Source organism: Bos indicus x Bos taurus, chromosome 2 (assembly GCF_003369695.1).
Source record: "Bos indicus x Bos taurus breed Angus x Brahman F1 hybrid chromosome 2, Bos_hybrid_MaternalHap_v2.0, whole genome shotgun sequence".
NCBI classification, from domain to species: Eukaryota; Metazoa; Chordata; class Mammalia; order Artiodactyla; family Bovidae; genus Bos; species Bos indicus x Bos taurus.
The window spans coordinates 44,445,869-44,472,505 of NC_040077.1; the positions used below are offsets into that span (position 1 = coordinate 44,445,869).

At 39.0% G+C, this 26,637-nt stretch overlaps 1 protein-coding gene across 29 annotated transcripts in view; it reads left to right on the top strand.

Annotated features, from left to right (window-relative positions):
- The window catches only part of NEB (nebulin), a 219,241-nt gene that overhangs the window by 126,351 nt on the left and 66,253 nt on the right, over nt 1-26,637 (top strand). For all 29 annotated transcript variants that reach the window (XM_027560957.1, XM_027560980.1, XM_027560767.1 and 26 more), the window contains 24 exons: nt 288-395; nt 2,007-2,318; nt 3,329-3,532; nt 5,137-5,241; nt 5,865-5,972; nt 6,822-7,133; nt 9,267-9,470; nt 9,819-9,923; nt 14,437-14,541; nt 14,642-14,953; nt 15,908-16,012; nt 16,542-16,640; nt 16,901-17,002; nt 17,128-17,235; nt 17,723-18,034; nt 19,375-19,479; nt 19,589-19,693; nt 20,055-20,162; nt 21,365-21,472; nt 21,574-21,687; nt 22,130-22,327; nt 22,886-22,990; nt 23,682-23,786; nt 23,883-23,987. In XM_027560957.1, the coding sequence (XP_027416758.1) occupies nt 288-395; nt 2,007-2,318; nt 3,329-3,532; nt 5,137-5,241; nt 5,865-5,972; nt 6,822-7,133; nt 9,267-9,470; nt 9,819-9,923; nt 14,437-14,541; nt 14,642-14,953; nt 15,908-16,012; nt 16,542-16,640; nt 16,901-17,002; nt 17,128-17,235; nt 17,723-18,034; nt 19,375-19,479; nt 19,589-19,693; nt 20,055-20,162; nt 21,365-21,472; nt 21,574-21,687; nt 22,130-22,327; nt 22,886-22,990; nt 23,682-23,786; nt 23,883-23,987 (3,654 nt within the window). The remainder of the gene's footprint in view (nt 1-287; nt 396-2,006; nt 2,319-3,328; nt 3,533-5,136; nt 5,242-5,864; nt 5,973-6,821; nt 7,134-9,266; nt 9,471-9,818; nt 9,924-14,436; nt 14,542-14,641; nt 14,954-15,907; nt 16,013-16,541; nt 16,641-16,900; nt 17,003-17,127; nt 17,236-17,722; nt 18,035-19,374; nt 19,480-19,588; nt 19,694-20,054; nt 20,163-21,364; nt 21,473-21,573; nt 21,688-22,129; nt 22,328-22,885; nt 22,991-23,681; nt 23,787-23,882; nt 23,988-26,637) is intronic.

Genomic DNA, 26,637 nt, shown 5'->3' on the forward strand with positions numbered 1-26,637 from the left:
TCTGTGCTCCACAAGAGAAGACACTGCCATGAAAAGCCCATTACTCTGCATGGATGCAGATAATCCAAGCAATAGTAGATTTAGATGTTTAGCCTTAAAATTATAATCACAAGTACCCTGTGCTCCATAAAATAAATAGGCAATAATTGAAAGAAGATCTCAGAAGTGACTGTTTTTTCTTAAGCTGCCATCATGTACAGTGTGCTTTATGATTCATAGTATAACTACTGTGAGTCTGTCCACTGATTTGCAGTTCTTATAAGCAAACTTGTGTTTTCCCTCAACAGAAACTCTACCAGAAAGACTGGGATGAGGCCAAGCAGAAAGGCTATGACTTGAGAGCAGATGCCATTGAAATCAAGCATGCCAAAGCCTCCAGAGAAATTGCCAGCGAGGTACAGCTCCTTCTAGTTCCTTGTGGGTTTTCTACTCTATACAACAAATTGGGAAAGGATTTTTCAAGAATTTTGCTTTGGTTTGATTTGCTTTTAAATTTGTGTGCTAAAAACTCTATTTTAAAGTATTAAAATGGGGTGAAAAACACTAAGGTGAACATAGGTGAAGTCTATGTGTAAATCGCTTCTAAGTTGTTTATAAGTAGAAGTGAAATATCATGAAGAATCTGTACGAAATTCTCAGGGAACATTTAGGAGCCAGTACAATGTGATTTTTAATCCTCCACATTTTTATGACATTCTCCATAAACACAAATCAAAGATGAAAGTTTTATGTTAAACTTTAGACTGAAATCACATTTTATACACAAGATCTTACACTGGAGGCATATGTATAATGTTCTGAATAACTATTTGAAGTTCATTTAACAGTATTTTAAAAATTTACCAGCAGTCAAATCAATTATCCTACCAAGGCCCAGCTCCAAATCTTTAAGCCACCTTCATTCCTTTTCTTCAAATTCTTTATTTTTTATCTTATGTATCCAGCTGTCTCTTCTTTCTTATTTTTATCTCTAAAACCATAGTCAATCAGTTTCTCTCTCTCCCCACGTTGTCCAAATGTTCCTGTGTTATCCAAATATAGGAAAGAGAAACTGGCCCTAAGACACTTAGAGTGGAGACTTGTCCACAGGCCTTTTGTTGTCATCTTCTGATTTGAACCATCAACCTTGTTTTCCATTCCTGAAACATGCACCTTTCTTGTCTGTCTCCAAGACCACACATATGACTTTTTCCTACCTCAGCTACCTTCAGTACTCTTGGGGACCATGTGACCTAATTTCCACTTGCCAGGCAACCTTGGCAATAATGATTGCCACCCTACTGTGCCTTATTTTTCCCATTTGAAATATGTGATAATACTAATATCAACAGCATAGAGATGTTAAAAGGAGTAAATGAGGTTATAATTGCATCTATTCAACTATTTTTGACTAAAGAACTCAGCGGTTTCATATGAATTGACCTAATACTTTGGAGAAGGCAATGGCACCCCACTGCAGTACTCTTGCCTGGAAAATCCCATGGATGGAGGGGCCTAGTAGGCTGCAGACCATGGGGTTGCTAAGAGTCAGACACGACTAAGCAACTTCACTTTCACTTTTCCCTTTCATGCATCGGAGAATGAAATGGCAACCCACTCCAGTGTTCTTGCCCGGAGAATCCCAAGGACGGGGGAGCCTGGTGGGCCACTGTCTATGGGGTCGCACAGAGTCGAACACGACTGAAGCGACTTAGCAGCAGCAGCAATACTTTGAAGCACTCATAATAGTGTCTGACATATAGTGATTGCTCAGTAACTGTTAGCTATTATTTTTTTTATTAATCTTGTCCACCATACTATATCCCTCCTGACTTGCTCATATCTTCAATGAAAGGGTCTAAAATAGCCCTGTCTAATTTCCTTAAAGTGAATTGAAATATATAATGACTGCCCATGTTGAGCCAATTCACATTAAGGCTAAAACAATATTCCAAAAGCATTTAATGAAAAGTCCTCTTCATGCATTATTCTCATATGTCTTTTTATCTCTTTTTTCATACCTGTAGTACAAATACAAAGAAGGTTACCGTAAGCAACTGGGCCACCACGTGGGCTTCCGCACCCTGCAAGACGACCCCAAATTGGTGTGGTCTATCCATGCTGCCAAGATTCAGAGTGACAGAGAATACAGGAAAGCTTATGAGAAATCTAAAGGGATTCACAATACACCGCTGGACATGATGTCCATCGTTCAGGCCAAGAAGTGCCAGGTCCTGGTTAGCGACATTGATTATCGCAATTACCTGCACCAGTGGATTTGTCTGCCAGATCAGAATGATGTGATCCAGGCAAAGAAAGCCTACGAACTGCAGAGCGATGTGCGTATCCTGTCTCCAGACTCCTGGGAGATGTGTGTCTGTCTAGTCACAGTGTATTCCCTAAGGATGTAATTTAAATACTGATCTTCATAGAATCTAACATATTCTGTATATTTCCATGGAGTTTTTCTGAACATTTTATATCTTATAGAGGATTCCTTCTTTTAGAAGGCCTTATTCGTCAAGATGAAAATCACTCTTATTCCATGTAATTAGGTAGACCATTTCAATCTCAGTTGTCCTGATCTATTACATTTGCATGATCGGGTATCTAAATGCCAGAAACAGATGTAAGCATAAGAAAATGTTGGATTTCAAGTTTATCTGACACATATAGGAAAAATGTGTAAATATATGTTTATATATATATTTAAATAATTTTAGAGAAAAAAGAAGTGTACATAGATGTATGTATGTATTTTATCATTGTACACGTGGTACAGTGGTAAAGAATCCGCCTGCCAACACAGGAGAGCCGAAAGATGCAGGTTCAGTCCCTGGGTCAGGAAGATCCCCTGGAGGAGGAAATGGCAATCCACTCTAGTATTCTTTCCTGGAAAATTCCATGGACAGAAGAACCTGGCGGGTTACTGTCCATGGAGTTCCAAAGAGTTGGACACAACCAAGCAACTGAGCACATACCTGCTTCTAAGGACCTTTTTATCTCAGATTCCTACAGATGTTATCCCCAGTGGCACGTCAAAGGCAGGCTTCAAGTAGTGAGCACAGAAGCTCAATCTTCCATAAAAACAAAATTATGTGTCATTGCGACCTCTCATTCCACAAGTGCTAGTTGCCAGCCCTGCTCCAGTTCCTATATGGTCCTCTAAACTTACAGAGGTGTGTGCCGGAGATGTAACACTCAAATGTTAACATCTGATGTTGATCCTTGAGTTTTCCGGCACTGGCCACCCAGCTGGTTTAAGTAGAGTTCGTGTGTGGTTTGTTGGCATCATACTCTAGTACATGAATTGACTCTTCTGAGTTCTGTGGTCCTCTCCTTCTTATAGAACGTGTACAAATCAGACCTGGAATGGCTGAAGGGTATTGGATGGTTGCCAGAGGGTTCCGTGGAAGTGATGAGAGTAAAGAATGCCCAGAATCTCCTGAACGAAAGGTTGTATCGCACAAGGCCTGAGGCTCTCAAATTCACCAGCATTGTTGACACCCCTGAAGTTATTATGGCAAAGATCAATTCCGTACAGATCAGTGAGGTAAGTCAATTGATGATATGTTCAGACAAATTGAATAAGTCTCAATAAAAATTATAATTGTGAACTTTATTTTCTAATTTTCTTTGTTATGGCTTCTTAGATTCACTCATCATTTAAAAATGGACATTTAATTTTCAAATACATGGTTTTTTTTAAAGTGTCTATGATATTAATTTCTCATTTTGAAATTAATTTCTCATTTAGATGCTTTCTTCTCTGCAATCACTGTGTTTTTTCAGTCTTTTAGCTGTGTTGATGCTTTCAATGGCTAAGTCACAGATCTCTCTTGGTAAATGTCACATTGTACTTGAAAATATGTGGGTTATTTAGATACCTTTTGATACCTTTTGATATTGATTCCTAACATAATTCCACAGTGATAAGAGAACAGACTCTCTATAACTTTAATACCTTTAGACCATGAAATTTTTGCATGTTATTTTATGTCCCTGGATATGTTTCAGTGTCTCCTGGTTTATTGCCTATGGGAACTGGAATAGAACTTGTATCCTACTATTGTGTGAAAATTGTATAAATCTTAATATTGTAGAATTGGTTGATAATGCTTTTCAGGTCTGCTATATCCTTGTACTTTTCTGTATATTCATTTTGTTAATTTTTGAGAGTTTGATATTGAAACTCCAATTGAAAATCTTCATTTATCTACTTAAGAAATAACATACTGGGACTTCCCTGGTGGTCCAGTGGCTAAGACTCTGAGCTCCCAGTGCAGGGGGCCCAGGTTTGATCCCTGGTCAGGGAGCTAGATCCCACATGCTACAACTAAGACCCAGAGCAGCCAAATAAATAAACAACATAAAAAAAAAAAAAAAAAGAAATAACATACTATATAATAGAACTCTATGTAACTTTGTTCTATATCTTCCAAGTCTCCTGTAAATGTGTTATCATACTTTCATAATTTAAAAAAGAGAAAAGAAAAATTGTAAACTTTAAATTGCTAACACCAGGATTAGAATCTTGAATCTTGAACATGCATGTATCCAGATACAATCTCATATAACCAATCAATAACAGCATCCACATTTCATTTGACTAGATAACTCTTTGGTCAGTATAAGTGTGGTAGGCATCTTCATGTTCCATAGACTCTGATGTATACTTTGAACACATCTTGAAACCTGGCCTGTGTACAGGTCCACCAGTTAATACCATGATCACAAAATTGCCACCTTTTTATTGCTATTCAGTGGTGAAATAAGTTGAAAGTCTAGAGGCAGCTCCAGTATTAGACATTATGATAGTTATTTGGGCCAAGAAAGCCAGGACTCGATGAGAAATGTGGATTATCACAGTTACCTGCAATGAGGGCTTATCTGCCAGATAATTACATGTGAATAAATAAAAGAGGATAAGTTTAGTTCATGTTTCTGATTCATTTTACATTTATAACATACATGAATGTGTTCTTGTTGAAGTCACTTCTGGCACCTTCTGAATAAAAACACAGATGAAAGCAAAATGCGATTTACATTTATATCTGAACACATCCAAAGAGAAACTTTCATCATACCTATAGTTTTACTCACGTGGTAATTGGCTTATTCACTAATCAACGATCCTCTGTTTTTCATTTTTACCAGCCATTGTATCGTGATGCCTGGGAGAAAGAGAAGGCGAATGTGAACATACCAGCTGATACTCCCTTGATGCTGCAGTCCAAGATCAATGCCGTGCAGATCAGCAATGTAAGGCCCTGCACAGCCACTTGCTCACACCGTGTTCTCTGCCTCACCAAACCTCTCGTCAGTGTGCTTCAGAGAGCGCTTAGTAATAGGCATTTCATTAACATTCCTTTTACTTCTAGTCTTTAGTGATAAGTGTGCACACACACCTGAGTGTGTGTTTATAATATGTCCTTGTCTTTTTTAGTAGGAAAAATGTAGTTTACACCAAACACATGACATCAAAACATAGATATGCATGTATAGTAATATTTAGTTTTCTTTTTAGTGGCCTATCATTAATTTTTCCTTTTAAAAGCCAAACTACATACACATAATTTTTCTCATTTTCATATGATTTGTTGTCTTTTAAATTCTCTTCTTAAAAAAAAAAAAAAGATCCGGGAAGAGAATTTTACTAAATGTCATTAAAATGTACTAGAATTTAAGTTCAGTATGAAACCAGTCTATTTTATAAATCTTAAGGGAAGGTCAGTTTTTCAGTGTAACTGTTAACGTGTATTCTTGAACACTGAATACAGTGTTCAGTAGCCTGTATTGAACTATTGTACTGAACTACTGTAGTAGTTCAGTAGTCAGTAGCCCCCTCTTCAGATTGACTGTGTCATTGCAATCTCCATTTGCAGAAACAATATCAGCAAGCTTGGGAAGATGTCAAGATGACTGGCTATGACCTGAAAGCAGATGCCATTGGGATTCAGCATGCCAAGGCTTCCAGGGACATTGCCAGTGATGTGAGAGCTCCTCTTTGCTCGGCCTTAACAAACACTAATTCACAGACAGTCAGAGAGATAAAACTGTACTAATCTTTAACATAATTCCCCAGGAATTATATTTGAGTAGAATGAAGGGCGTTGTTACTAGTGTCTTGCTTTAAAATTCCAAATTCAAGAACAACTTTGACAACAATTTGATGACTTACTTCTCTGCTTATTTCCACACTTCATATATTTAAGCACAGATCTGGGTTTTCTTTTCAATATCTTATCAGTATCAGTTAATGTATAAACACTTACAGAGATCCAGTGGGCACAGAGAATTCTATTGTTTCTTGAAGTGCAGCATGCCTAGGTGGTTCCTGGGATAAATTTATGTAGTACATGGACAAGCATTTTTAAAACAGTTACATTTGTTTTAATGTGTGCTAGAAAAACGCTGATTTTGCCCACTTAGGATTATAAATTTTAAAATAAAAAGTGTAAATAAGTTTAAACTTTAAGATATATATTTATGTAGACAAGAAATCAAGTTGACAAAGTAAAATATGAAGTACAAGTAGTATTGTCACAAAATTTTATGGCAGAACATGTGGGAATGGCACACAATGACTGAAGTTTGGGAAACGGTGGACAATCCTATACTGGACGACAGCCCAGAAGCACAGTTCTTGCCTTTGAGATGTTCACAATGTTTTCATGAATGTAGACGTAGAAGGCAAACCAAAGTATCAAGTATAAAACTTGTAGTATGAATTTAAAGAAAAACAGTGCCCCCAAATGGGTAATATGAGGGAGTTATTTGAGCAGGCTGTCCAGAAGTAGTTTGGAGAAACAAATCTTCTTTCTTCTGTTCACATCCACCAGTATCTATACAAAACTGCTTACGAGAAACAGAAAGGTCATTACATTGGGTGTCGCAATGCCAAGGAAGACCCTAAACTGGTCTGGGCGGCAAATGTGTTGAAGATGCAGAATGACAGGCTGTACAAAAAGGCATACAATGACCACAAGGCCAGGATCACCATCCCGGTGGACATGGTGTCCATCAACGCTGCCAAAGAAGGCCAGGCGTTAGCAAGCGATGTGGACTATCGCCAGTACCTACACCAGTGGTCTTGCTTTCCTGACCAGAACGATGTGATCCAAGCCAGGAAAGCCTATGACCTGCAGAGTGATGTAAGTTGTTGCTGTGGTGCCTGGGGGTGGGGGGGTGGTGACTATTCCCCAGGAAGCCAGCCTTCTACCGCTTTGCCCGGTCACTCCTTCCAATGTTCAGGAATGCTTTCCCTGCCTGAGCACTCCCCTGGGATATTTTACTAAGTTTGTTAATCACAAGTCTTACTTCTGGGCTTATTCAGAAAGTTTTCATCTTCATTGTTAGTGCTACTACCAGAATTTTTCTATAGATTTTGTTAATGTATTCATTGTTTGTAGCTTATTAAATATTGGTGTCATCGTGTTTCTTCAGTTGAAGAATGACAGGGGCTGTCTTCCTTGAAATTAGTTTAAAAGATTAGCAGCATGCTCTAAGCTCACTCATTTCCCTTAACATTTTATTCTTCACAACATTATGTTTCATTAGTTTGCCCAAAGTATTTTTAGATTTACTTATATTTTCTAACCATTCGATCTTTTGAAAATGATGAATTCTATTAGGATATTTGTTTCTTGTATAGAATGAATTTCTTCTTTTAATTGGAGAAGGCAATGGCACCCCACTCCAGCATCAGGATATTTGTTTCTTGTATAGAATGAATTCTTTCTTTTAATTATCTGAACTTCCCTTAAGCTTCAGGAGATATTTTAATATAATAGATGAGTTTGTTATAGAAGAGTATACCCATCATTTGAAACAATTGCCATTTGGTGAATTTAGTCCAGTTTCTAGATAAATGCAGTCTCTTCATTAACCTGAATCACACTGGTGTATTAAAGAATGCATATCAATCAAGTTCTTAATGATAAAGGGAAAAAAAATTAAAAAATAAAAAAAAAAAGAATGATAAAGGGAAGCTTCAAAACCTATGTAATCCTCTTCAAGAATCCTTCTAGATTTTGTGTATCTGTCATACTTCACACACTAAAACATATAACCTTCTTCACTAAGGTAGAAATTTCCCTGCATTTTGACTCCTCTTATTCCTTATTTTAGCTTGATATTTGTATCCTATTAATATTGATATACTATTTCTGAAGAACACAACGGTTTTTTTTAATGAAATTCATAACTGGTGTTTCACATAAAGCAATTTTATCTGGTTAACTACTTACATATTTCTGAGAAAACATGTGGAGATAGCCGAGGAAATGCAAATCCCAGTTCAAAAGGAAGTGCTGTCCTGAAAAAGAAAACCCAAGTGGGATTGAAATTGTGCAACTAGGGACTGAGTTCTTAATTATCCCTTTAAAAATATTTATTAAACCTACCATGTACCATGTCTTGTGCTGAACACTAAAGGCACAATGGTGAATAAAGAAGAATAAGACAAAGTTCCTGACTGAAGGAAGTTCACGTTGATGATAAAGGAACAGATGTCAACTAATGAATATCAGCAAAAATGGGATGGCTGAAAAAGAGTGGTCATTGCACTATGAAAAAGTGAGGTGGGAAAAGCTTCTCTGGGGAAATGCTGATTTGAGATAAGAAAAGAGAATAGGAGTTGGTTGTGAGGAAAACACTGTGAGGCCATTCCTGCAGAATGACCAACATCATACACAAAGCAGAGTGTATATAAAGCACAGACTGAAAGGCCAGTGTGGTCAGAACATATGGGTCAAAGGGAAGCCCGTGACAGATGAGGTTGGAAGAATGAGGAGGGACTCATGCTAGACCATCAGCACAGCCTAGTCTATGATAAGATGTTGATCTTTATCCTGAGGCCAATGGGAAATCATAGGTTTGGAGGATGTTGTGACATCAGATTTGAATGATGAATTTTGTAAAGACCATTCTGGCTTTTGTGTGGAGAACTTGTTGGAGAATCTATTATTTTTTTCAAAGTCTGCATTGGCCAGTGAGATGATAACCAAGATATTCAAAAATCTCCCACACACCCCCAAGCAGGGCATCCCTTCTGCATCATTCTGCTTTCTAGAATTTGTGTATGCACATGAACACACACACCCACACACCAGAGAAGACAAAGCAGGACAAAACACTGCTCTGCATATGAGAAATTCTCTGTTAGGCCCATGGTCAGCTTGATTTTTGTTTCTGGAAGAAAAATGTAACATGAAAAGCTGCTTTCTTACTTTACCACAGATTTTAAAAAAAAAACCTGCCTCTCCTGACTTTGTTTTCTTTCCCAGGCCATCTACAAGGCTGACTTGGAGTGGCTCCGTGGCATCGGCTGGATGCCTGAAGGATCTCCGGAAGTACTGAGAGTCAAGAATGCCCAGCATATCTTCCGAGACAGTGTCTATCGGACACCTGTGGTGAAACTCAAGTACACAAGTATTGTTGACACACCTGAAGTTGTCCTCGCGAAATCCAATGCTGAAAATATCAGCATTGTGAGTCACATTTTTGTCCTGTATTAAAATTCATGTTATAAAAGGAATGCTAAATAATTAATCTGGTAATCCATTTGTAAGATAATAGTAATATTGATGATAGCAAAGATTTCAGTAAGTGATGTTGACACGGTTGTTTTGTTACTGCTGACTAATTCTAAACAAAATCTCAAAGTACACATGAAAGGTGGTAATACAGATTTCATAACAAATTTGAGTAACTTATGCAAAAAGATTCTGGAAATTTTTAATATGAAAAGATTTGGGACCAGAAAAATCAAAAGTTGTACACTGCAACTAGAAAAATTACAAACTGTGAAGTAATTTTGTTATTGGTTCTTTCCACAGCCAAAGTACAGAGAAGTTTGGGACAAGGATAAAACTTCAATCCACATAATGCCAGATACTCCAGAAATTAATCTTGCTAGAACCAATGCTCTTAACGTGAGCAATGTAAGTACTGCAACAGACTCCCCTTTTGTTTGGAAAGTCGCCCAGTTGGTACGAAGCTATCACCAGGGAACTCTTCATAGGCAAGGAAGAGAAGATCGCGTGGGTAAGGAGGCCCTTGCCCAGGAGTGAGGAGAGGGGCCGATCCCTGGTTCTGAATCCCTGGGTAAGGCCAGTTACTGTGAGGCAATGTCAACATGACAAAAGAGAGAAGGGAACAAGGAGAAAGATGATGAAAGAGGAATGAAGAGACACAAACAAGAAAGGGGAATGAATGACAGATTCAGATGGACATAAAATAATTAACATTCATTTCACAGTGGTATTTAAATTGATTTTAAAACCCAGATATATAGGGGATTCTTTTTATGAAATTATAAATTACTAAAATTGACCCCAAGAAAAGAATAAAAACATAAGAAGTGAAGAGGGTTATTAAAGACCTCTCCTCACTCTTCTATGATGTCAGGGTCACCCAGATGATTTTATAGGGCAATTCTTTCCAAACTTTAAGGAATAAATAACTATAGAGCCTAATGAAAGAAGGAAAACCTTCCCCATTATCAAAACTTGTCCAACTGCCTCAAATGAAAACTGTAGACCAATAATAATGAGGAAATCTTAAATAAAATATTAACAAATCAAATTTGATAGTACATGAATATGATATAATACAAATAACTAGGATTCATTCAGGAATGCCAAAAATATTTCATATTCAGAAAACTGATAATATGCTGGAACAAAAGAGAAAAATTGTATGCTCATTTTATTAGATTTAAAAAGATGTATGACCAAATCAAATATCCATTCTTATTTTTTAATAAAGTCTTAGCAAAATAAGAATAAATGAATATTTTCTTGTCATAACTAAGAGTAAATTTCAAATCAAAGGCAAGGCTCAAGTAAGTAAGTTTCTCATTCAAGTCAGGAGTAAACCAAGGATGCCCACTAGTTCACTTCAGTTCAGTCGCTCAGTTGTGTCCAACTTTTTGCGACCCCATGGACCACAGCACACCAGGCCTCCCTGTCCATCACCAATTCCTGGAGCTTACTCAAACTCATGTCCATTGAGTCAGTGATGCCATACAACCATCTCACCCTCTGTCATCCCCTTCTCCTCCCACCTTCAATCTTTGCCAGCATCAAGGTCTTTTCCAAGGAGTCAGTTCTTCACATAAGGTGGCCAAAGTATTGGAGTTTCAGCTTCAGCATCAGCCCTTCCAATGAATATTAAGGACTGATTTCCTTTAGAGTGGTTGGATCTTCTTGTAGTCCAGGGGACTCTCAAGAGGCTCCTCCAACACCACAGTTTAAAAGCATCAATTCTTCGGCTTTCTTTGTAGTTCAGTTTTCTTTAGAGTCCAACTCCCACATCCATACGTGACCACTGGAAAAACCATGGCTTTGACTAGATGGACCTTTGTTGGCAAAGTTATGTCTCTGCTTTTTAATATGCTGTCTAGGTTGGTCGTAACTTTTCTTTCAAGGAGCAATCATCTTTTTATTTCATGGCTGCAGTGATTTTGCATCATCATCTGCAATGATTTTGGAGCCCCAAAAATAAAGTCTGTCACTGTTTCCATTGTTTCCCCATCTATTTGCCATGAAGTGATGGGACCAGATGCCATGATCTTAGTTTTCTGAATGTTGAGCTTTAAGCCAACTTTTTCACTCTCACTTTCATCAAGAGGCTCATTACCATTTTTTAACATTTGCTTAAAGTAGCTTAATGATAAGCTCCTCATTTATCCCCAAATAATTAATTAACAGTAAGGATAAGAGGGCTTCCCTGGTGGCTCAATGGTAAAGAATCCACCTGCCAGTGCGGGAGACACGGGTTAATTCCTGGTCCAGCAAGATCCCACATGCTGCAGAGCAGCCAAGCCCATGTGCCACAACGACTGAGCCTGAGCCCGAGCCCAGGAACTGCAGCTATTGAAGCCCGTGTGCCCTAGAGTCTGTGCTCCACAAGAGAAGACACTGCCATGAAAAGCCCATTACTCTGCAACAAAGAGTAACCCCTGTTCGCCTCAGCTAGAGAAAAGCCCACACAGCAATGAAAAGCCAGCACATCCCTAAAAAAAGGAAAAAAAAAAAAAGAGTAAAGATAAGAAAAAAATATCATAAAAAGGCAGAATTATCATCCTTTGCAGAATAAATCATTGTATACCAGGGGAAAGGGAGAGATTAACTTAAAACTCTATTAGATAAAATGAAAGAATTCAGTTACACGGGTAGCTTCACAGTTTAAGAAAGTTCAAGAAAGGTAGTACCTTCATGAATCACAGAGATTTTTCTGTGTGTGGAACAGTATGACCTTAGAAGAAGGATACTGTCTTAATACAGTCCACCATGGCTTGGAACCTTTTATCTTTCAAAAAATAATAAATCTTTGTGAGAGGAGTCTTCCAAGTAAAGATTCCTCATCATGTGTGTACTGCACCACCAACTTTATTGTAATGAGCCTCTTAGGAGCTAATTTTTTCCAAGAGCTGGGAAGAAAGCAAAATTTTGATGCTTCTTTTGAACTAGAATTGGTACAGTATATGGTGCAGTGAATTCTTATTGCCAAGTGAGTGGATGGAAAGACGGCCAGCTCTTCACTGCGTAGAATCAGCCTCTTCCTTCCAATCCATAGACATCTTTGGAAAAAAAATTCTGGAAAGCCTCATGTGCTATCTTTTGCATGATAAATTTCTCAGCTGGAAATACCAGAACCCTACCATTAATATTGGGCTTCCTAGGTGGCACTATTGGTAAAGAACCTCTCTGCCAAGACGTAAAGGGATGTGGGTTTGATTGCTGGGTCAGGAAGATCCCCTGGAGGAAGGCATAGCAATCCACTCCAGTGTTCCTGTCTGGAGAATCCCATGGACAGAGGAGCCTGGTGGGCTACAGTCCATAGGGTCGCACAGAGTTGGATACAACTGAAGCAACTTAGCACGCATGCACACACCATTAGTATCATGATATAAGCAAGACTAGTATTTGACACCATGCCAAAAGTAAAGTTGTTAAATTTAGATACTAATGAGAATGGCTTCTGTTTTGGAAGGTATCAAACATCCTATCTGAATACTAAACAAAATATTCACTTTCTTTATACATAGTGTTGCTAGTATTGTAATCTTGATAAAGTCCCCTATTTTAAGTAATTTTCAGCATTTAGAAAGCAGTTTTTTCAGAATATTTGTATATAATTTTATGGGTAACCAAACAACTTCATGTTAAATTGATTCATTTAAACTTGACACCAATCACATGGGTAAGACAGTGTTATTTTGTTTTTAATCATATGGGAAAGTTCAGACTTAAAAAGATTAAAGAATTTGCCCACATTCTCACAGTTAGTAGGTGAAGAAGTTAGGTCCTAAGTCCAGTTTTTTTGTAGCTCAAATAAAAATTATATTTAACCACATAAAAAAAGTATATCACATAAGAAAAAATAGTATAATAATATATGTAATAAAACAAATACAAAAAATTTAAAATAACATAATTACAAATTTCCATTAAATATTCTCTATTATAATACATTTAAATGTGGAAAACACTTTCTTTTGTACAAAAAAAAGTCCAGCATTAAAATAGGCCCAGTCAAACTTAATACAAAAACTTGAATGAAAATTCATATAAAACTTTCCCATACTTATAAGGACAGATCCTATCTAAGCACTCATTTTTCAAAATGCAAAGGCCATGAAACTAATTGAAATTCACTTCTCCTTTCTGCCTTGTTCAAGCTGTGAACAATGGTGATAGGTTTGATTTCTGAATTATACATTTAAATTACTGCTATTTCTAACATTGTTAATACAGAAGTTATCCACTTAAATGTGAACATATATTTATAAAGTTATCTGTAAATCAGTCACTATTTTCATTGACTTCTCTTTACAAACACAACAGCGATACACTTAGAAAGTGGCCCATTATCTCCAATCAGTGCTTCAGTAAAAAGATCTAACGCTCCCAAACACTATGCATCAACAATTGTATTAGAAGATCTAAAAAAAAAAAAAAAACTGTGTAGAGAGGGAAAAACCCTGTTGTTTTTCAAATGTAAGCCCTTCTTTTTCAAATTAAAAACCCTCTTGTTTTTCAGAATGTAAAAAGTTTATAATTCTGAAGATTACGAAATTGAAATGAAGAATTAAGTAGAATTATGAAGAAATTCAATAATAGCCCATTAATGTTTGAACTTAAACTGATCCCAGTGCTATCAATACAAGAAGCACCAAAACCCTTTTACATCAACCATAAACAACTATATTGAAATTATAATTCAAATTAAAAAAAGGAAAAAGCCTTGTCAAGTCCAGATCTTTGGATTCCAGACATGATTTTGTTCTCCAGTACACTGGTCCATGATGATTCTTTCACTTATTCTCTTTTTATAAACTGGTTCTAGGACTTCAAAACTGTACCCCTTTGTTATTAATTTTCACTTGAACCCCTGTAGTCACTGATGAGTTTGAACTGGGAACAATACCTTGTTTTTCCTCCTCTTCAGAAACTTTACCGTGAAGGTTGGGATGAGATGAAGATGAGCTGTGACGTCCGGCTGGACGCCATCCCCATCCAGGCTGCCAAGGCCTCCAGGGAGATCGCGAGTGACGTGAGTGTGGCCTTGTTTACTCCTCAGTTTTTCGTGCAAACGCCCCAGGTGCATAGAGAGTTCGTGCTGTGATCCATCTGCTGTGTTTTTCTGTCCCCAGTATAAATACAAGCTTGATCACGAGAAGCAGAAGGGACACTACGTGGGCACCCGCACAGCCAGGGATGACAGCAAGATCCGCTGGGCCCTCATAGCTGGCAAGATTCAGAATGAAAGAGAATACCGGCTGCACTGGGCCAAGTGGAAGTCTAAGTTCCAGAGCCCCCCGGATATGCTCTCCATCGAGCACTCTAAAAATTCCCAGACTCTGGTCAGCGATATCGATTACCGCCATTACCTGCACCAGTGGACGTGCATGCCTGACCAGAACGATGTGATTCAGGCCAGGAAAGCCTACGATCTGCAAAGCGATGTGAGTGGGCTGCATTTTAGCCTGAACTCTTTCATCATTTTCCCAGGACTCCCAGAAAGTTTATGTCATTAAATCTTGCATCATCACTCCATGTCTTTATACAGCCAAGAATTTGGTTTTGGTTAGAATTTATAGTGTGGTATTAAAATCACCAGTACCATGAAGGATAAGGAAATAAGTGGTAGTTGAATATAGTTCTTAATTGTATCATGTTAAAGACAACTACTCTGAAAGTATTACTTCTACAGAACTTAAGAAGCAACAGAAGTTTAAATTGTAAGTAAAATATTGGCAGTCCATGGACAGGATACAGGCATAGATATGCTGTTTTAGTTGACACAGTGTTTTTAAATTTTGAATTAAGTTTTAAAATCAGGGAATTTTGTATACAAACCTAGGATTTCCCATTTTGTTGGAAAAAAATTAGAGGATGCAGCTCCAGACATGAACTAGCCATTGATAGTCATGACCTCGGGCTAAATTAAGGCTACTGCTGCTGCTGCTAAGTCACTTCAGTCGTCTCTGACTCTGTGCAACCCCACAGATGGCAGCCCACCAGGCTTCCCCGTTCCTGGGATTCTCCAGGCAAGAACACTGGAGTAGGTTGCCATTTCCTTCTCCAATGCATGAAAGGAAAAGTGAAAGTGAAGTTGCTCAGTCGTGTCCAACTCTTAGCAACCCAATGGACTGCAGCCTACCAGGCTCCTCCATCCTTGGGATTTTCCAGGCGAGAGTACTGGAGTTGGTTGCCATTGCCTTCTCCGAAATTAAGGCTAAACCCCTTTAAATAGCAAACATGGGCCCCAGTTTATTATGCTGCCGCATCATTAATTTACTTAAGTTACTTGTCTGGTGCTTGAGTATGTCATTCTTAAATTGCATTTCTCCATCAGACCAATGAATAGAACAAATGTGACCAGACTTACTGACTTCTTCCTGGTCTTATTTTCACAGGCTATTTACAAGGCTGACTTGGAATGGTTACGTGGGATTGGGTGGATGCCAGCTGATTCTGTTTCTGTCAATCATGCCAAGCATATGGCAGACATCTTCAATGAGGTATTCCAAGATCTTATCCTGACATTCAGCACATTTCCTAAGAAACTAAACAAAAATACACCAGCTAACATGCAGTCATTCCCCATCAGCAATTACAGTTTCAATTGCTATCCTTTCCAAAATAATCCTGTACTGTCCCTGTCACATTGTGGGACCATACCCATAAGAATGTAAGACCACTCAGTGATGCTTGGAATTGTATAAATGGAGATTTTCTTCAGTCCTCAATGGCAATACATGTGAGAGAAGTTTGAAAATTGAAAAACACACATACACACACAGAGTACATGTAATGATATATTACATGATTTTGGGAGCTAAGCAAACCTGCTACCTTAAAATCTGTGGAAGGTATAAGATGTCAACCCATTTGTTTAAAAATAAAATGCTAAGAAGAAAGCCAAATTGCCAAAAAGATGCCATTGAAATATGACATTCTACACTTCTAGTTCAGACACACCCTTAAATGCAGCATATCTTGCTCAGGACCAGAGACAATGTTGTCTAAAAGAGATTTTCTTTCCCATAGAAAAAATATCGCACAAAAATAGAAACTCTCAGCTTTACTCCTGTGGATGACAGAGTTGATTACGTGACAGCAAAACACAGTGGTGAAATCCTGAACGATGTAAGTACATGACTGTTGTTCTAAAACGGCTCGGTTAAATTTTTAAATAAAGGTGATCTGTTAAAAATTGTTTAAAATAGTAAAATTTCTGGGTTTGGAAGATGTTGTTTCCAAAGCTTTTCCGCTTCCTTACACTCATTGTGCAATCGCTGTCTGAGATACGGATTGTAAATATTGAGACGACTGGTGCTAGCAGCTGCTTGGACAGCATTATGTGTTCTTAATATCGAGGAACTTACCAACTTGCTTCTCATTTCTAGATTAAGTACCGAAAAGATTGGAATGACACAAAATCAAAGTACACTCTCACAGAAACCCCTCAGCTGCATACTGCCCAGGAGGCAGCCCGGATACTGGACCAGGTAAGGATTTTGCCTGGACACCTGACACTTTCTGTGAGGATGGAGGACTATAACACACCTGTAGGAGACTTAGCCCTCTATCCTGACTCCTTGGTTTAACCCTTTGTCATGTCTCTGTCTTTTAGTATCTCTACAAGGAAAGCTGGGAGAAACAGAAAGCCACCGGTTACATTTTGCCTCCAGATGCTGTGCCATTTGTTCATGCCCATCATTCTGGTGATGTTCAGAGTGAGGTAAGTTATTCTGATACAAGTGCACTTTGCAAAGGCTGGCCATTGCCCTTACAGGGACCCAGTTACCCTAAGACATAGCACCATGGAGAGCTCCTTGTTGGCTGGCAGGCCTGGCTGGCCTTGGGGATGGCCAGAGTACCTGCTCCATTCTTGTCCTTTTCCTGTGGGCTCTTAGCATTCTTCATCTTTTTTTTTTTTTCTCTGCTGCTTCAAAAACTATTGTTTAAGGTCTTTATTTGTTTCTTCTATTCTCTGCTTCCCTAAAATCTCTAAGCCTTCAAATAAGATATTGCCAGAATTAGAAAGTAAGTGTATATTTTTCTATTTTTAAATTGAAATGTCTTCATCTCTATTTCAATTTTTTTCGTATTTATTCTTGTGAGAGTAACAGAAATATCTGGGGGCCTGAGCTTGCTTGATGTTTCAAGCCCCTTCTGCCTTGTGTGTTTGTCTAAGTTGACGGAATCTCTGTTCCTCTTCCCACCAGCTGAAATACAAAGCTGAACACGTCAAGCAGAAAGGTCATTATGTGGGTGTCCCGACGATGAGAGATGATCCTAAACTGGTTTGGTTCGAGCACGCAGGCCAGATTCAGAATGACAGACTTTACAAAGAGAACTATCATAAGACAAAGGCCAAAATCCATATACCTCCTGATATGGTGTCGGTGTTGGCAGCCAAGGAGGGACAGGCCCTTGCCAGTGACATTGATTACCGCAATTACCTGCACCAATGGATATGTCACCCTGACCAAAATGATGTTATTCAGGCAAGGAAGGCCTATGACCTACAGAGTGATGTAAGTGATTTTTGTCTCTTAATTATCTAGAGGCATGTGGTCTACTCAGATCATAAGCACTAACTTCGAGCCTCCAGTCTTTGAAACTCATAACCGTAAATATATAGTTTGCTGTCAGAAGGGAACTGAGGCTGGATATGAAGTAGAGAAAGGTTGGGAGCAGTAATGGACAGCTTTGCTTGCTGACTGTGCATTTCTGAATAACGTTCAAAGTCAAGTTTTAAAAAATTGATTCTGTACCATCTCTATCATCAATAGTTCTTCACATGTGCATGGAAAATTGTCAACTGACTTAAAATAATTATTGGCTTGGACGGGAGTTGACATTGATTTGGGATTTCAATAATATTACATGATAGTGTAGTCAAGACCTGGGAATGCCTCCTCCTTGCTTTGCCAAGCATCTCCTTCCTCAAGGCTTTCATGAAGGAATTGTTTGCAAGGAATCAAAGCAAAAGGGACACAACATACTGATGAGTTGCAGAAGGGCCAGAAGCCCTTATGCAGAGGTTGGCAAAGCTGGGATAGAGAATGTGTGTCAGGTCACCTCCCCCTGAAGCCTGAATCAAGATCTCTACCTGCCACCAGTAGTCCGTAGGAAACAGAAACACAATGCGTTAATGTGATGCTCAGGAGCACCGAGGAGCTAAGCCTACCTGGGTCTTCTCGTTGTTACCAAAACAGGATGTCAGATTCTGCCTGCAGCACAGGTACTGAACTTGAACATCCCATCTCACTGGTGGCTGCAGCAGGATAACCTTTGTGGAACTCTAATCAGATTAGCACCTCCTCTTTATATGGCGTGCGGTGGCCTGAGAGAATCCAGGAAGTGGGGGCGAGGGTAAAGACAGACAGGAGGGGTGGCCCCCAACCCTACAAGACATGAGCATTTACTTGTGTGACTGCCTTTATTTAGTCTGAATACCCCACAGATTTCTATATAACTATACGTATCAAGTTCATCTAAAACTATAACTTCTTTGGTAAAACCTTGTCTTATGCTCACAGGTGAAAACAACGGTTCCCTACCTTTAACTCCCACAGCATCTAAGTGTTCTTGCTCTCGCAGCACCTACCACTGTCTACTTCATAGATAACTTCTCTCTACACTTCAAAGACTTTATACTCATCTCTCAAATCACCTTGCATAGTTCCTCATTCATAACAGCCATGAGAAATATTGCTCAAGTGTACAGATGAAATCATGTTTGAATCAATGAGACATAGCCACTAGAGAGAAAGCCTTAAAAACCTTCTGAAAAAGTTGTTTCTAATCTGCTGCCTGATTTCATGTGTCTGAGTTATTTACACCTGCATTGTGTCTCCCTTTCTGCTCTCAGAATATCTACAAAGCTGACTTGGAGTGGCTCCGAGGCATTGGTTGGATCCCCCTGGATTCTGTGGACCATGTGAGGGTTACCAGGAACCAGGAAATGATGAATCAGGTATGCAGAGCCTTTTCTTCCAACATAAAGCCTGGCCTCCTTACCTACCATGTGGGGATAGGTACCCTGTAGGGGACCACCTATCTTAATTGTCTCTATTCCTTTGCAGATAAAATATAAGAAAGATGCTCTTGCCAACTATCCTAACTTTACAAGTGTGGTGGATCCTCCAGAGATTGTTCTCGCCAAGATTAACTCAGTCAATCAAAGTGATGTAAGTTTTCTTTGTGTATAATAAGGTATATAAACTAAGAGCTTAACTGTCATTGAACAGACTTTCCTTACCTCCAGATAATGGTTTGTAAGAAAATGGGGAGTAAATTATAAGAAAATCTTTGGGGGAGAATGTCTTAAAAGTCACTAGTAGGACATATACTGTACCCCTTTTAGATAATATCTAAATTATTATCCCAAACATTCCATTGTGTTAGTTATAATAAAAATTATATATCATATAATGAAATTTAGCCCATTGATTAATCTCTAAATGTAACTATTTTTTGCTAGGTAGATCTTGTGAAACTTTAAATATATATTTAGAATAATCAAAGGTTCTCTTTGTTTTCTCTCCTTAGGTAAAATATAAAGAAACATTTAATAAATTAATAAAGGGCAAGTATATCTTTTCTCCAGATACACCATATATCACCCACTCCAAAGACATGGAAAAACTCTACAGTACTGTAAGTTCTATTTTATGTGATGTACAACTCAGTTCTGAATTTTAAGCTTTTGTTAGCATGCATGCTCTTGGCTGACTTTATGAATGACTGAACTTATAAGGAGACCTATTATTTTGTTGTATTTATTTTTATTTCATAGCGTATTATTCAGAGCAAGTAGTATTTATTCAGCTAGTATTGTTTGAGGCCCTGTGATGTGCCAGGCACTGAGGGAGACACTGAGGAGCTAAAGATCAATAAGATAAGACTTTCAGGAGCAGCTGCAAGTGAGGGAGATGATGTACAAATAAGAAGGTGGATGAACCTAGAGCCTATTATACAGGGTGAAGTAAGTCGGAAAGAGAAAAACAAATATTGTACATTAATGCGTAATATGGGATCCTGAAAGATGGTACTGATGGACCTACTTGCAGGGCAGCCACGGAGACACAGACATAGAGAACAGGCTTGTGGACCCAGCAGGGGAAGGAGAGGGTGGAACGAACTGAAGGAGAAGCGTGGAAACATATACATTACCATATGCAAAACAGCGAGCCAGTGGGAATTTGCTGTGTGACTCAGCTAACTCAACCCAGTGCTCCGTGACAACCTAGAGGGGTGGGATGGAATGGGAGATGGGAGTAGGCATACCTATGGCTGATTCATGTTGATGTATGGCAGAGACCAACACAATATTGTAAAGCAGTTATCCTCCAACTAAAAATAAATAATTTTTTAAAAAGACAATAATGTAACAAGTGCTATATCACTTCTGGGCACATGTAGAACCAAGCAGCTACCAACAGAAAGAAGACAGGAAAGGGTGGTCCCTTGTTAGCAATCATGTCCAGATATTTCCAGCCAGCAAGTGGAGGACTTGCTCTCCAAATTTTAATTCAGCTTATCTAAAAGGTGTGTGTGTATGCTGAATGGGAAGCAATCTTTGGTGATTCTCTCCCTGTGTGCAAATTTGTTTTCACTTTTATTAGAAATGTAAATAAAGTTAAACTCTATTATAAAATGTCTCGGGGTCAGTAGGTTTAATTTGCAACTAGTCCAAAAACTCTATCCTGTTCATAAGTAGGGACACTATTGACTATAAATGAAGATTTAGGCCTTGCCTTAAAACATAAATACTTTACCTTGGTTTTACCATTTACCTTCAAGTACATCTAGAAGAGGTTGAATGCAAAGTTTTGTTGATATGCATTTCTTTGTCCTAGATACTGTATAAAAGGGCCTGGGATGGAACGAAGGCCTATGGCTACACCCTGGACGAACGCTACATCCCCATTGTGGGAGCCAAGCATGCTGACTTTGTGAACAGTGAGGTCAGTAGGACTTTTTCCTTTCTTGAGTTTGAGAGTCTTTCTAGCCACAAAGGACTGGTTGGAAAGTCCTAGTGATTCTCAATGCCGTACCTACTTCACAGCTGAAATACAAAGAGACGTATGAGAAACTGAAGGGTCACTACCTGGCTGGAAAAGAAATCAGTGAGTTCCCCAACGTGGTTCACTGTCTGGACTTCCAAAAAATGAGGAGCTTGGTAAGCAAAGTTCACTTTAACAAGAGGATTTGCACAGTGTACTACTCTTCTGCCTATTTATAATCTGCCCTTTGTCTCAAAATCAGCTGGGGGTGGGATAGTGAGGAGTGAACCAGTCTTGAGACTTTCCCCCATCCCTGCCACATAGCCCTGCACCCCTTTGGTAGCCATCTGTTTTCACCCTTTCCCCCCATTCCTCCAAACACAGTGTGGGCTCTGTATTTGGAAAAAGGAGAAAACAAGATTGGTTCCTCTTTACTTTGTGTTATAGTAAAGGGATGGGAAATTTTTGAAGAAGTAGAATATTTTAAAGTATCATTTTTTTAACCTTGGTCCAGCCTAAAGATATTGATCTGTATTGAAAATAAGACTCTAGGAAAGATTGATCAGAATAGCTTAATGGCTTTCTTATTTTTGTCTTTAAATGTGTATCATTCTTTAGTTGAACTACAGAAGACATTATGAGGACACCAAAGCAAATGTCCATATCCCCCAAGATATGATGAATCACGTGTTGGCTAAAAGGTGCCAGTACATCCTCAGTGACCTGGAATACCGACACTACTTCCACCAGTGGACGTCTCTTCCAGAAGAACCCAATGTCGTCCGGGTCCGGCACGCGCAGGAGATCTTGAGTGATGTATGAGGTCCTTTCTGCAGCTTGATTAAGTTACAGCCTTCACCCAGCCCTGCCCGGGCCCCCATGCCCTTGTTGTCGCTGTATTCCTAAACCCTGAGCTTTTCAATTCAAAGAGGCAGGAGTGACGTTTTTTGGTGTAAAGATCCCCTCAGAGCAATGAGACTCCTGTGTTAACTATTTAATCTCTTCAACACTAGACTAAAACTGAGCTGTTACTCTCCTCCTAAACTTCTTTAGGCTAGGGCATTGGGCTTCCCTGATAGCTCAGCTGGTTAAGAATCCTCCTACAATGCAGGAGACCCCCGTTTGATTCCTGGGTTGGGAAGTTCCCCTTGAGAAAAGGTAGGCTAACCCGCTCAAGTAGCCTTGGGCTTAGCTTTTGCTCTCCTCCTAAACTTCTTTAGACTAGGGCATTAAAGACCTTCCAGCTGTTGAAAAACCCACCCTATGGCAGCTGAGTATACTAAGCACAGCCAAAGGCTGACAGGAGAAAATCAAATCCTCGATTGGAAGTTCAGTTAGTACCGGTCACCTTTCACTGTTCCTTCTTTCTTGCAGAATGTGTATAAAGATGACTTGAATTGGCTGAAAGGCATTGGGTGTTACGTTTGGGATACACCCCAGATCCTCCATGCGAAGAAATCATATGACCTCCAGAGTCAGGTGAGCCATATTCCTAGGACTAGCTCATTGTGGGTTGATGGACTCCATGATGCTCCCAGTGAGCTGATAGCGAGACTGTCCCTGTGCCCAGGTGGAGAAAGTGGCTCTGACAGTACACAGTCTAAGGGAACCAAAGACCCCTGCCCAATAAAACCTCTTCTGGTAGCCAGCTCTTGCGCTGGCCTTCCTCAGTTTGAGTGTCCCCTGTGGTTTAAGGCTATAGATGTTTATAGCAGACTGTTATCTGGGAGCTATTTCACAGTGAACTACCCTCAAGCATGTATACCTTAGTTGATCAGGTTAACTGGTAGGGAGTAGAAACCAAATGCATACTTTGACCATACGTATTTAACTTTTGAAGTAAAAAGTAGTTACTTGGAGAACTTTACAGCAGAAATTCATCTCGGGGAGGGCAGCTATCTGATGGATGTTGAAATTGAAGGGCTGTTGTCAGGGACAGAGTATAAGCAAGGAAAAGACAACATGATGAAGGAGGGACCTGGCAAAGATCCAGACTCCACTTTTGGTCAAGAGAAACTGTTAGTTTTGACAGCTGGGCAAAGTCTGCAGGACTGTCCAACCTATCCTTTTTGTTAAGATTAAAGCAGAAACCCAGAAATGTACATCTAAGTTGGCACAAATGGCAGATCTTCATTTTACCATTTTCAGTAACTTTTCTTTTTCTTCACAGATACTATACACAGCAGCAGGTAAAGAAAATCTAAAGAATTATAACCTGGTCACAGACACACCACTTTACGTGACTGCTCTTCAAAGTGGCATTAATGCCAGTGAGGTGTGTCTTCCATGTACAACTCTCCCAGGACAAGCTGTTATTGTCTTACATGTTGTCAAATAATAGAAAAGAATAACCTGTCTTCTTTGTCTGTAGGTGAAATATAAAGAGAATTATCATCAGATCAAAGACAAATACACGACAGTTCTAGAAACAGTGGATTATGACAGAATCAAGAATCTGAAGGATCTGTTTAGCAGTGTGAGTTGAGTTTTCTTTTCTCTGTATTTGAGTTACCCCTTCCACCTTTAGAGACAATAAGAGATTAAAAGGAACAAGCAACCTTACCCCCAAAGGTCTAATCTTTTTCCTGGAACTTTAAGTTCCTACTTTATCTTATAAATCCTAATGCTGCTGCTGCTGTTAGGTCGCTTCAGTCATGTCCAACTCTGTGCAACCCCAGAGACGGCAGCCCACCAGTCTCCCCCGTCCCTGGGATTCTCCAGGCAAGAACATTGGAGTGGGTTGCCATTTCCTTCTCCAATGCATGAAAGTGAAAAGTGAAAGTGAAGTCGCTCAGTTGTGTCCAACTCTTTGCGACCCCATGGACTGCAGCCTACCAGGCTCCTCTGTCCATGGGAGTTTCCAGGCAAGAGTATTGGAGTGGGGTGCCATTGCCTTCTCCGATAAATCCTAATAGGTACAAGTAAATAAGCCCCAATTTGAGTATTGTTCTATGTCATGCAGTTGATACAAATTCACTAACTCGTTCCCTAGTGCAAACAGGTACTGTTGGAGCTAGTCTTTGTTGACCCTGAACTTGTTTTTGCCTAGCTTTTCCTTTGCCCAGTGACTTAGAGATCAACAGAGGCACTCTTTTTTTTCCTCCTGTGAATTGGCTAATTAATCAAACAGTTTTTAAACTTCATTTTGAAATAATTTTAGATTTACAGAAAAATTGCAAAAGTAGTAAAGAGAATTCCCATACACTTTTCTCCATAGAACAATTACCAAAAAAAAAAAAAAAAATTAGCATTGTAATAATGTTATAGACTTTATCCAGACTTCAACAGTATTTCCACTAAAGTACTTTGCTGTCCCAGAGGCCAGTCTAGGATCCCATGCTGCACTTGGTTGTCATGACTCCTTAGTCTCTTTGTATCTGAGAATTTCTTAATTCTTCCTTGTCTTTTTCTGATCTTGACCCTTTTGAAGAATTCTGGCCAGTTATTGTGTAGAATGTTTTGAAGGTTGAGTTGATCTTAAGTTTGCTCATGATTAGGTTTAAGGTATTCCTTTTTTGGCAAGAATAGCACAGATGTGATGTGCCCTTCTCAGCACATCATAGCCAGTGGTGCATGGTATCAGTAGCTGGGAATGACCTGATCACTTATTTTAAGTTGCTATCTGCTGAGATTCTCCACTGTAGACTTTCTTTTGTACCTTTGTTATTAATAAATATCTTGGAGGAGATTTTTTGGGACTATGCAATTATCCTGTTTCTCCTCACACTTTCTCTTATATATTTTAACATCCATTGATGGATCTTACCTGCAAGAATTGTTACAGTTCCCTTCTGGTTGTTTTCTCTTTCCCTTATCCCCTCTACATTTATCAATTGGAATTCTTCTGTAAGGAACAGCTGTCCCTTCTCCACTGTCAGTTCCTCTATTTCTATCAGTATAGGCTCATGGATATTTATTTTATTCTATGGGATAGAATCTAATATTATTGTTTTTTATTTTGGTACTTGAATGGTTTCAACTTTGCTATTGGGAACTATTGTTGTCTAATACAATACAGGGTTCATTAACCTTTTCCTTTTTTGTAACTTTCTATTTCCTTTCCAATGAAAATATTGACTTTCATTATCTATGATATATCTACTTATTTGTGCCACCCTTGTATGCGTATAAAATATTTCCAGAATTTCTAACACACACCCCTGTGAGAAACAAATTTGCTAACTAGAGTAAGATGTTTTGTGTACAGTTATTTTTGCCTATAGCCTTAGAGTATCCAGTCGAGATATACCATTTTATAAAGTAAGTCAGTTGTTTTCTTCACCACTTCCTTCACTGTAGCTTTGTTATACATTTGTAATACAGTTAGATTTATTTGCTACAGTTTGTATTCTATTTTAGTTCCCTTCCCCATCCTGATTCTTGGTTGTTTGTTTTAATTTGCATACAGTAAATTTTACTCTTTGTGGTACATAGTACTCCACTTTTGACAAATACATAAAATCATGTATTCACCATTATAGTCAAGATACAGAAAAATTCTATATCACCTCCAAATTAACCCTTTCTGCCCCACTCCTCTCCCCTGGCATCCACAGAGCTTTTTCCTGTCCCTATTGTTTTACTTTTTCCAGAATGTCACTTAAATGTGATTACATGGTGTGTAGTCATTAGCTCTGGCTTCTTTCTCTTAGCAAAATGCATTTATGTGTTAGGACAGTTCAGTTCAGTTCATTCGCTCAGTCGTGTCCGACTCTTTGCCACCCCATGAATCGCAGCACGCCAGGCCTCCCTGTCCATCACCAACTCCCAGAGTTCACTCAGACTCACGTCCATCGAGTCAGTGATGCCATCCAGCCATCTCATCCTCTGTCGTCCCCTTCTCCTCCTGCCCCCAATCCCTCCCAGCATCAGAGTCTTTTCCAATGAGTCAACTCTTTGCATGAGGTGGCCAAAGTACCAGAGTTTCAGCTTTAGCATCATTCCTTCCAAAGAAATCCCAGGGCTGATCTCCTTTAGAATGGACTGGTTGGATCCCCTCACAGTCCAAGTGACTCTCAAGAGTCTTCTCCAACACCACAGTTCAAAAGCATTAATTCTTCAGCGCTCAGCTTTCTTCACAGTCCAACTCTCACATCCATACATAGCTGCCTAAATCAGTACTTTAT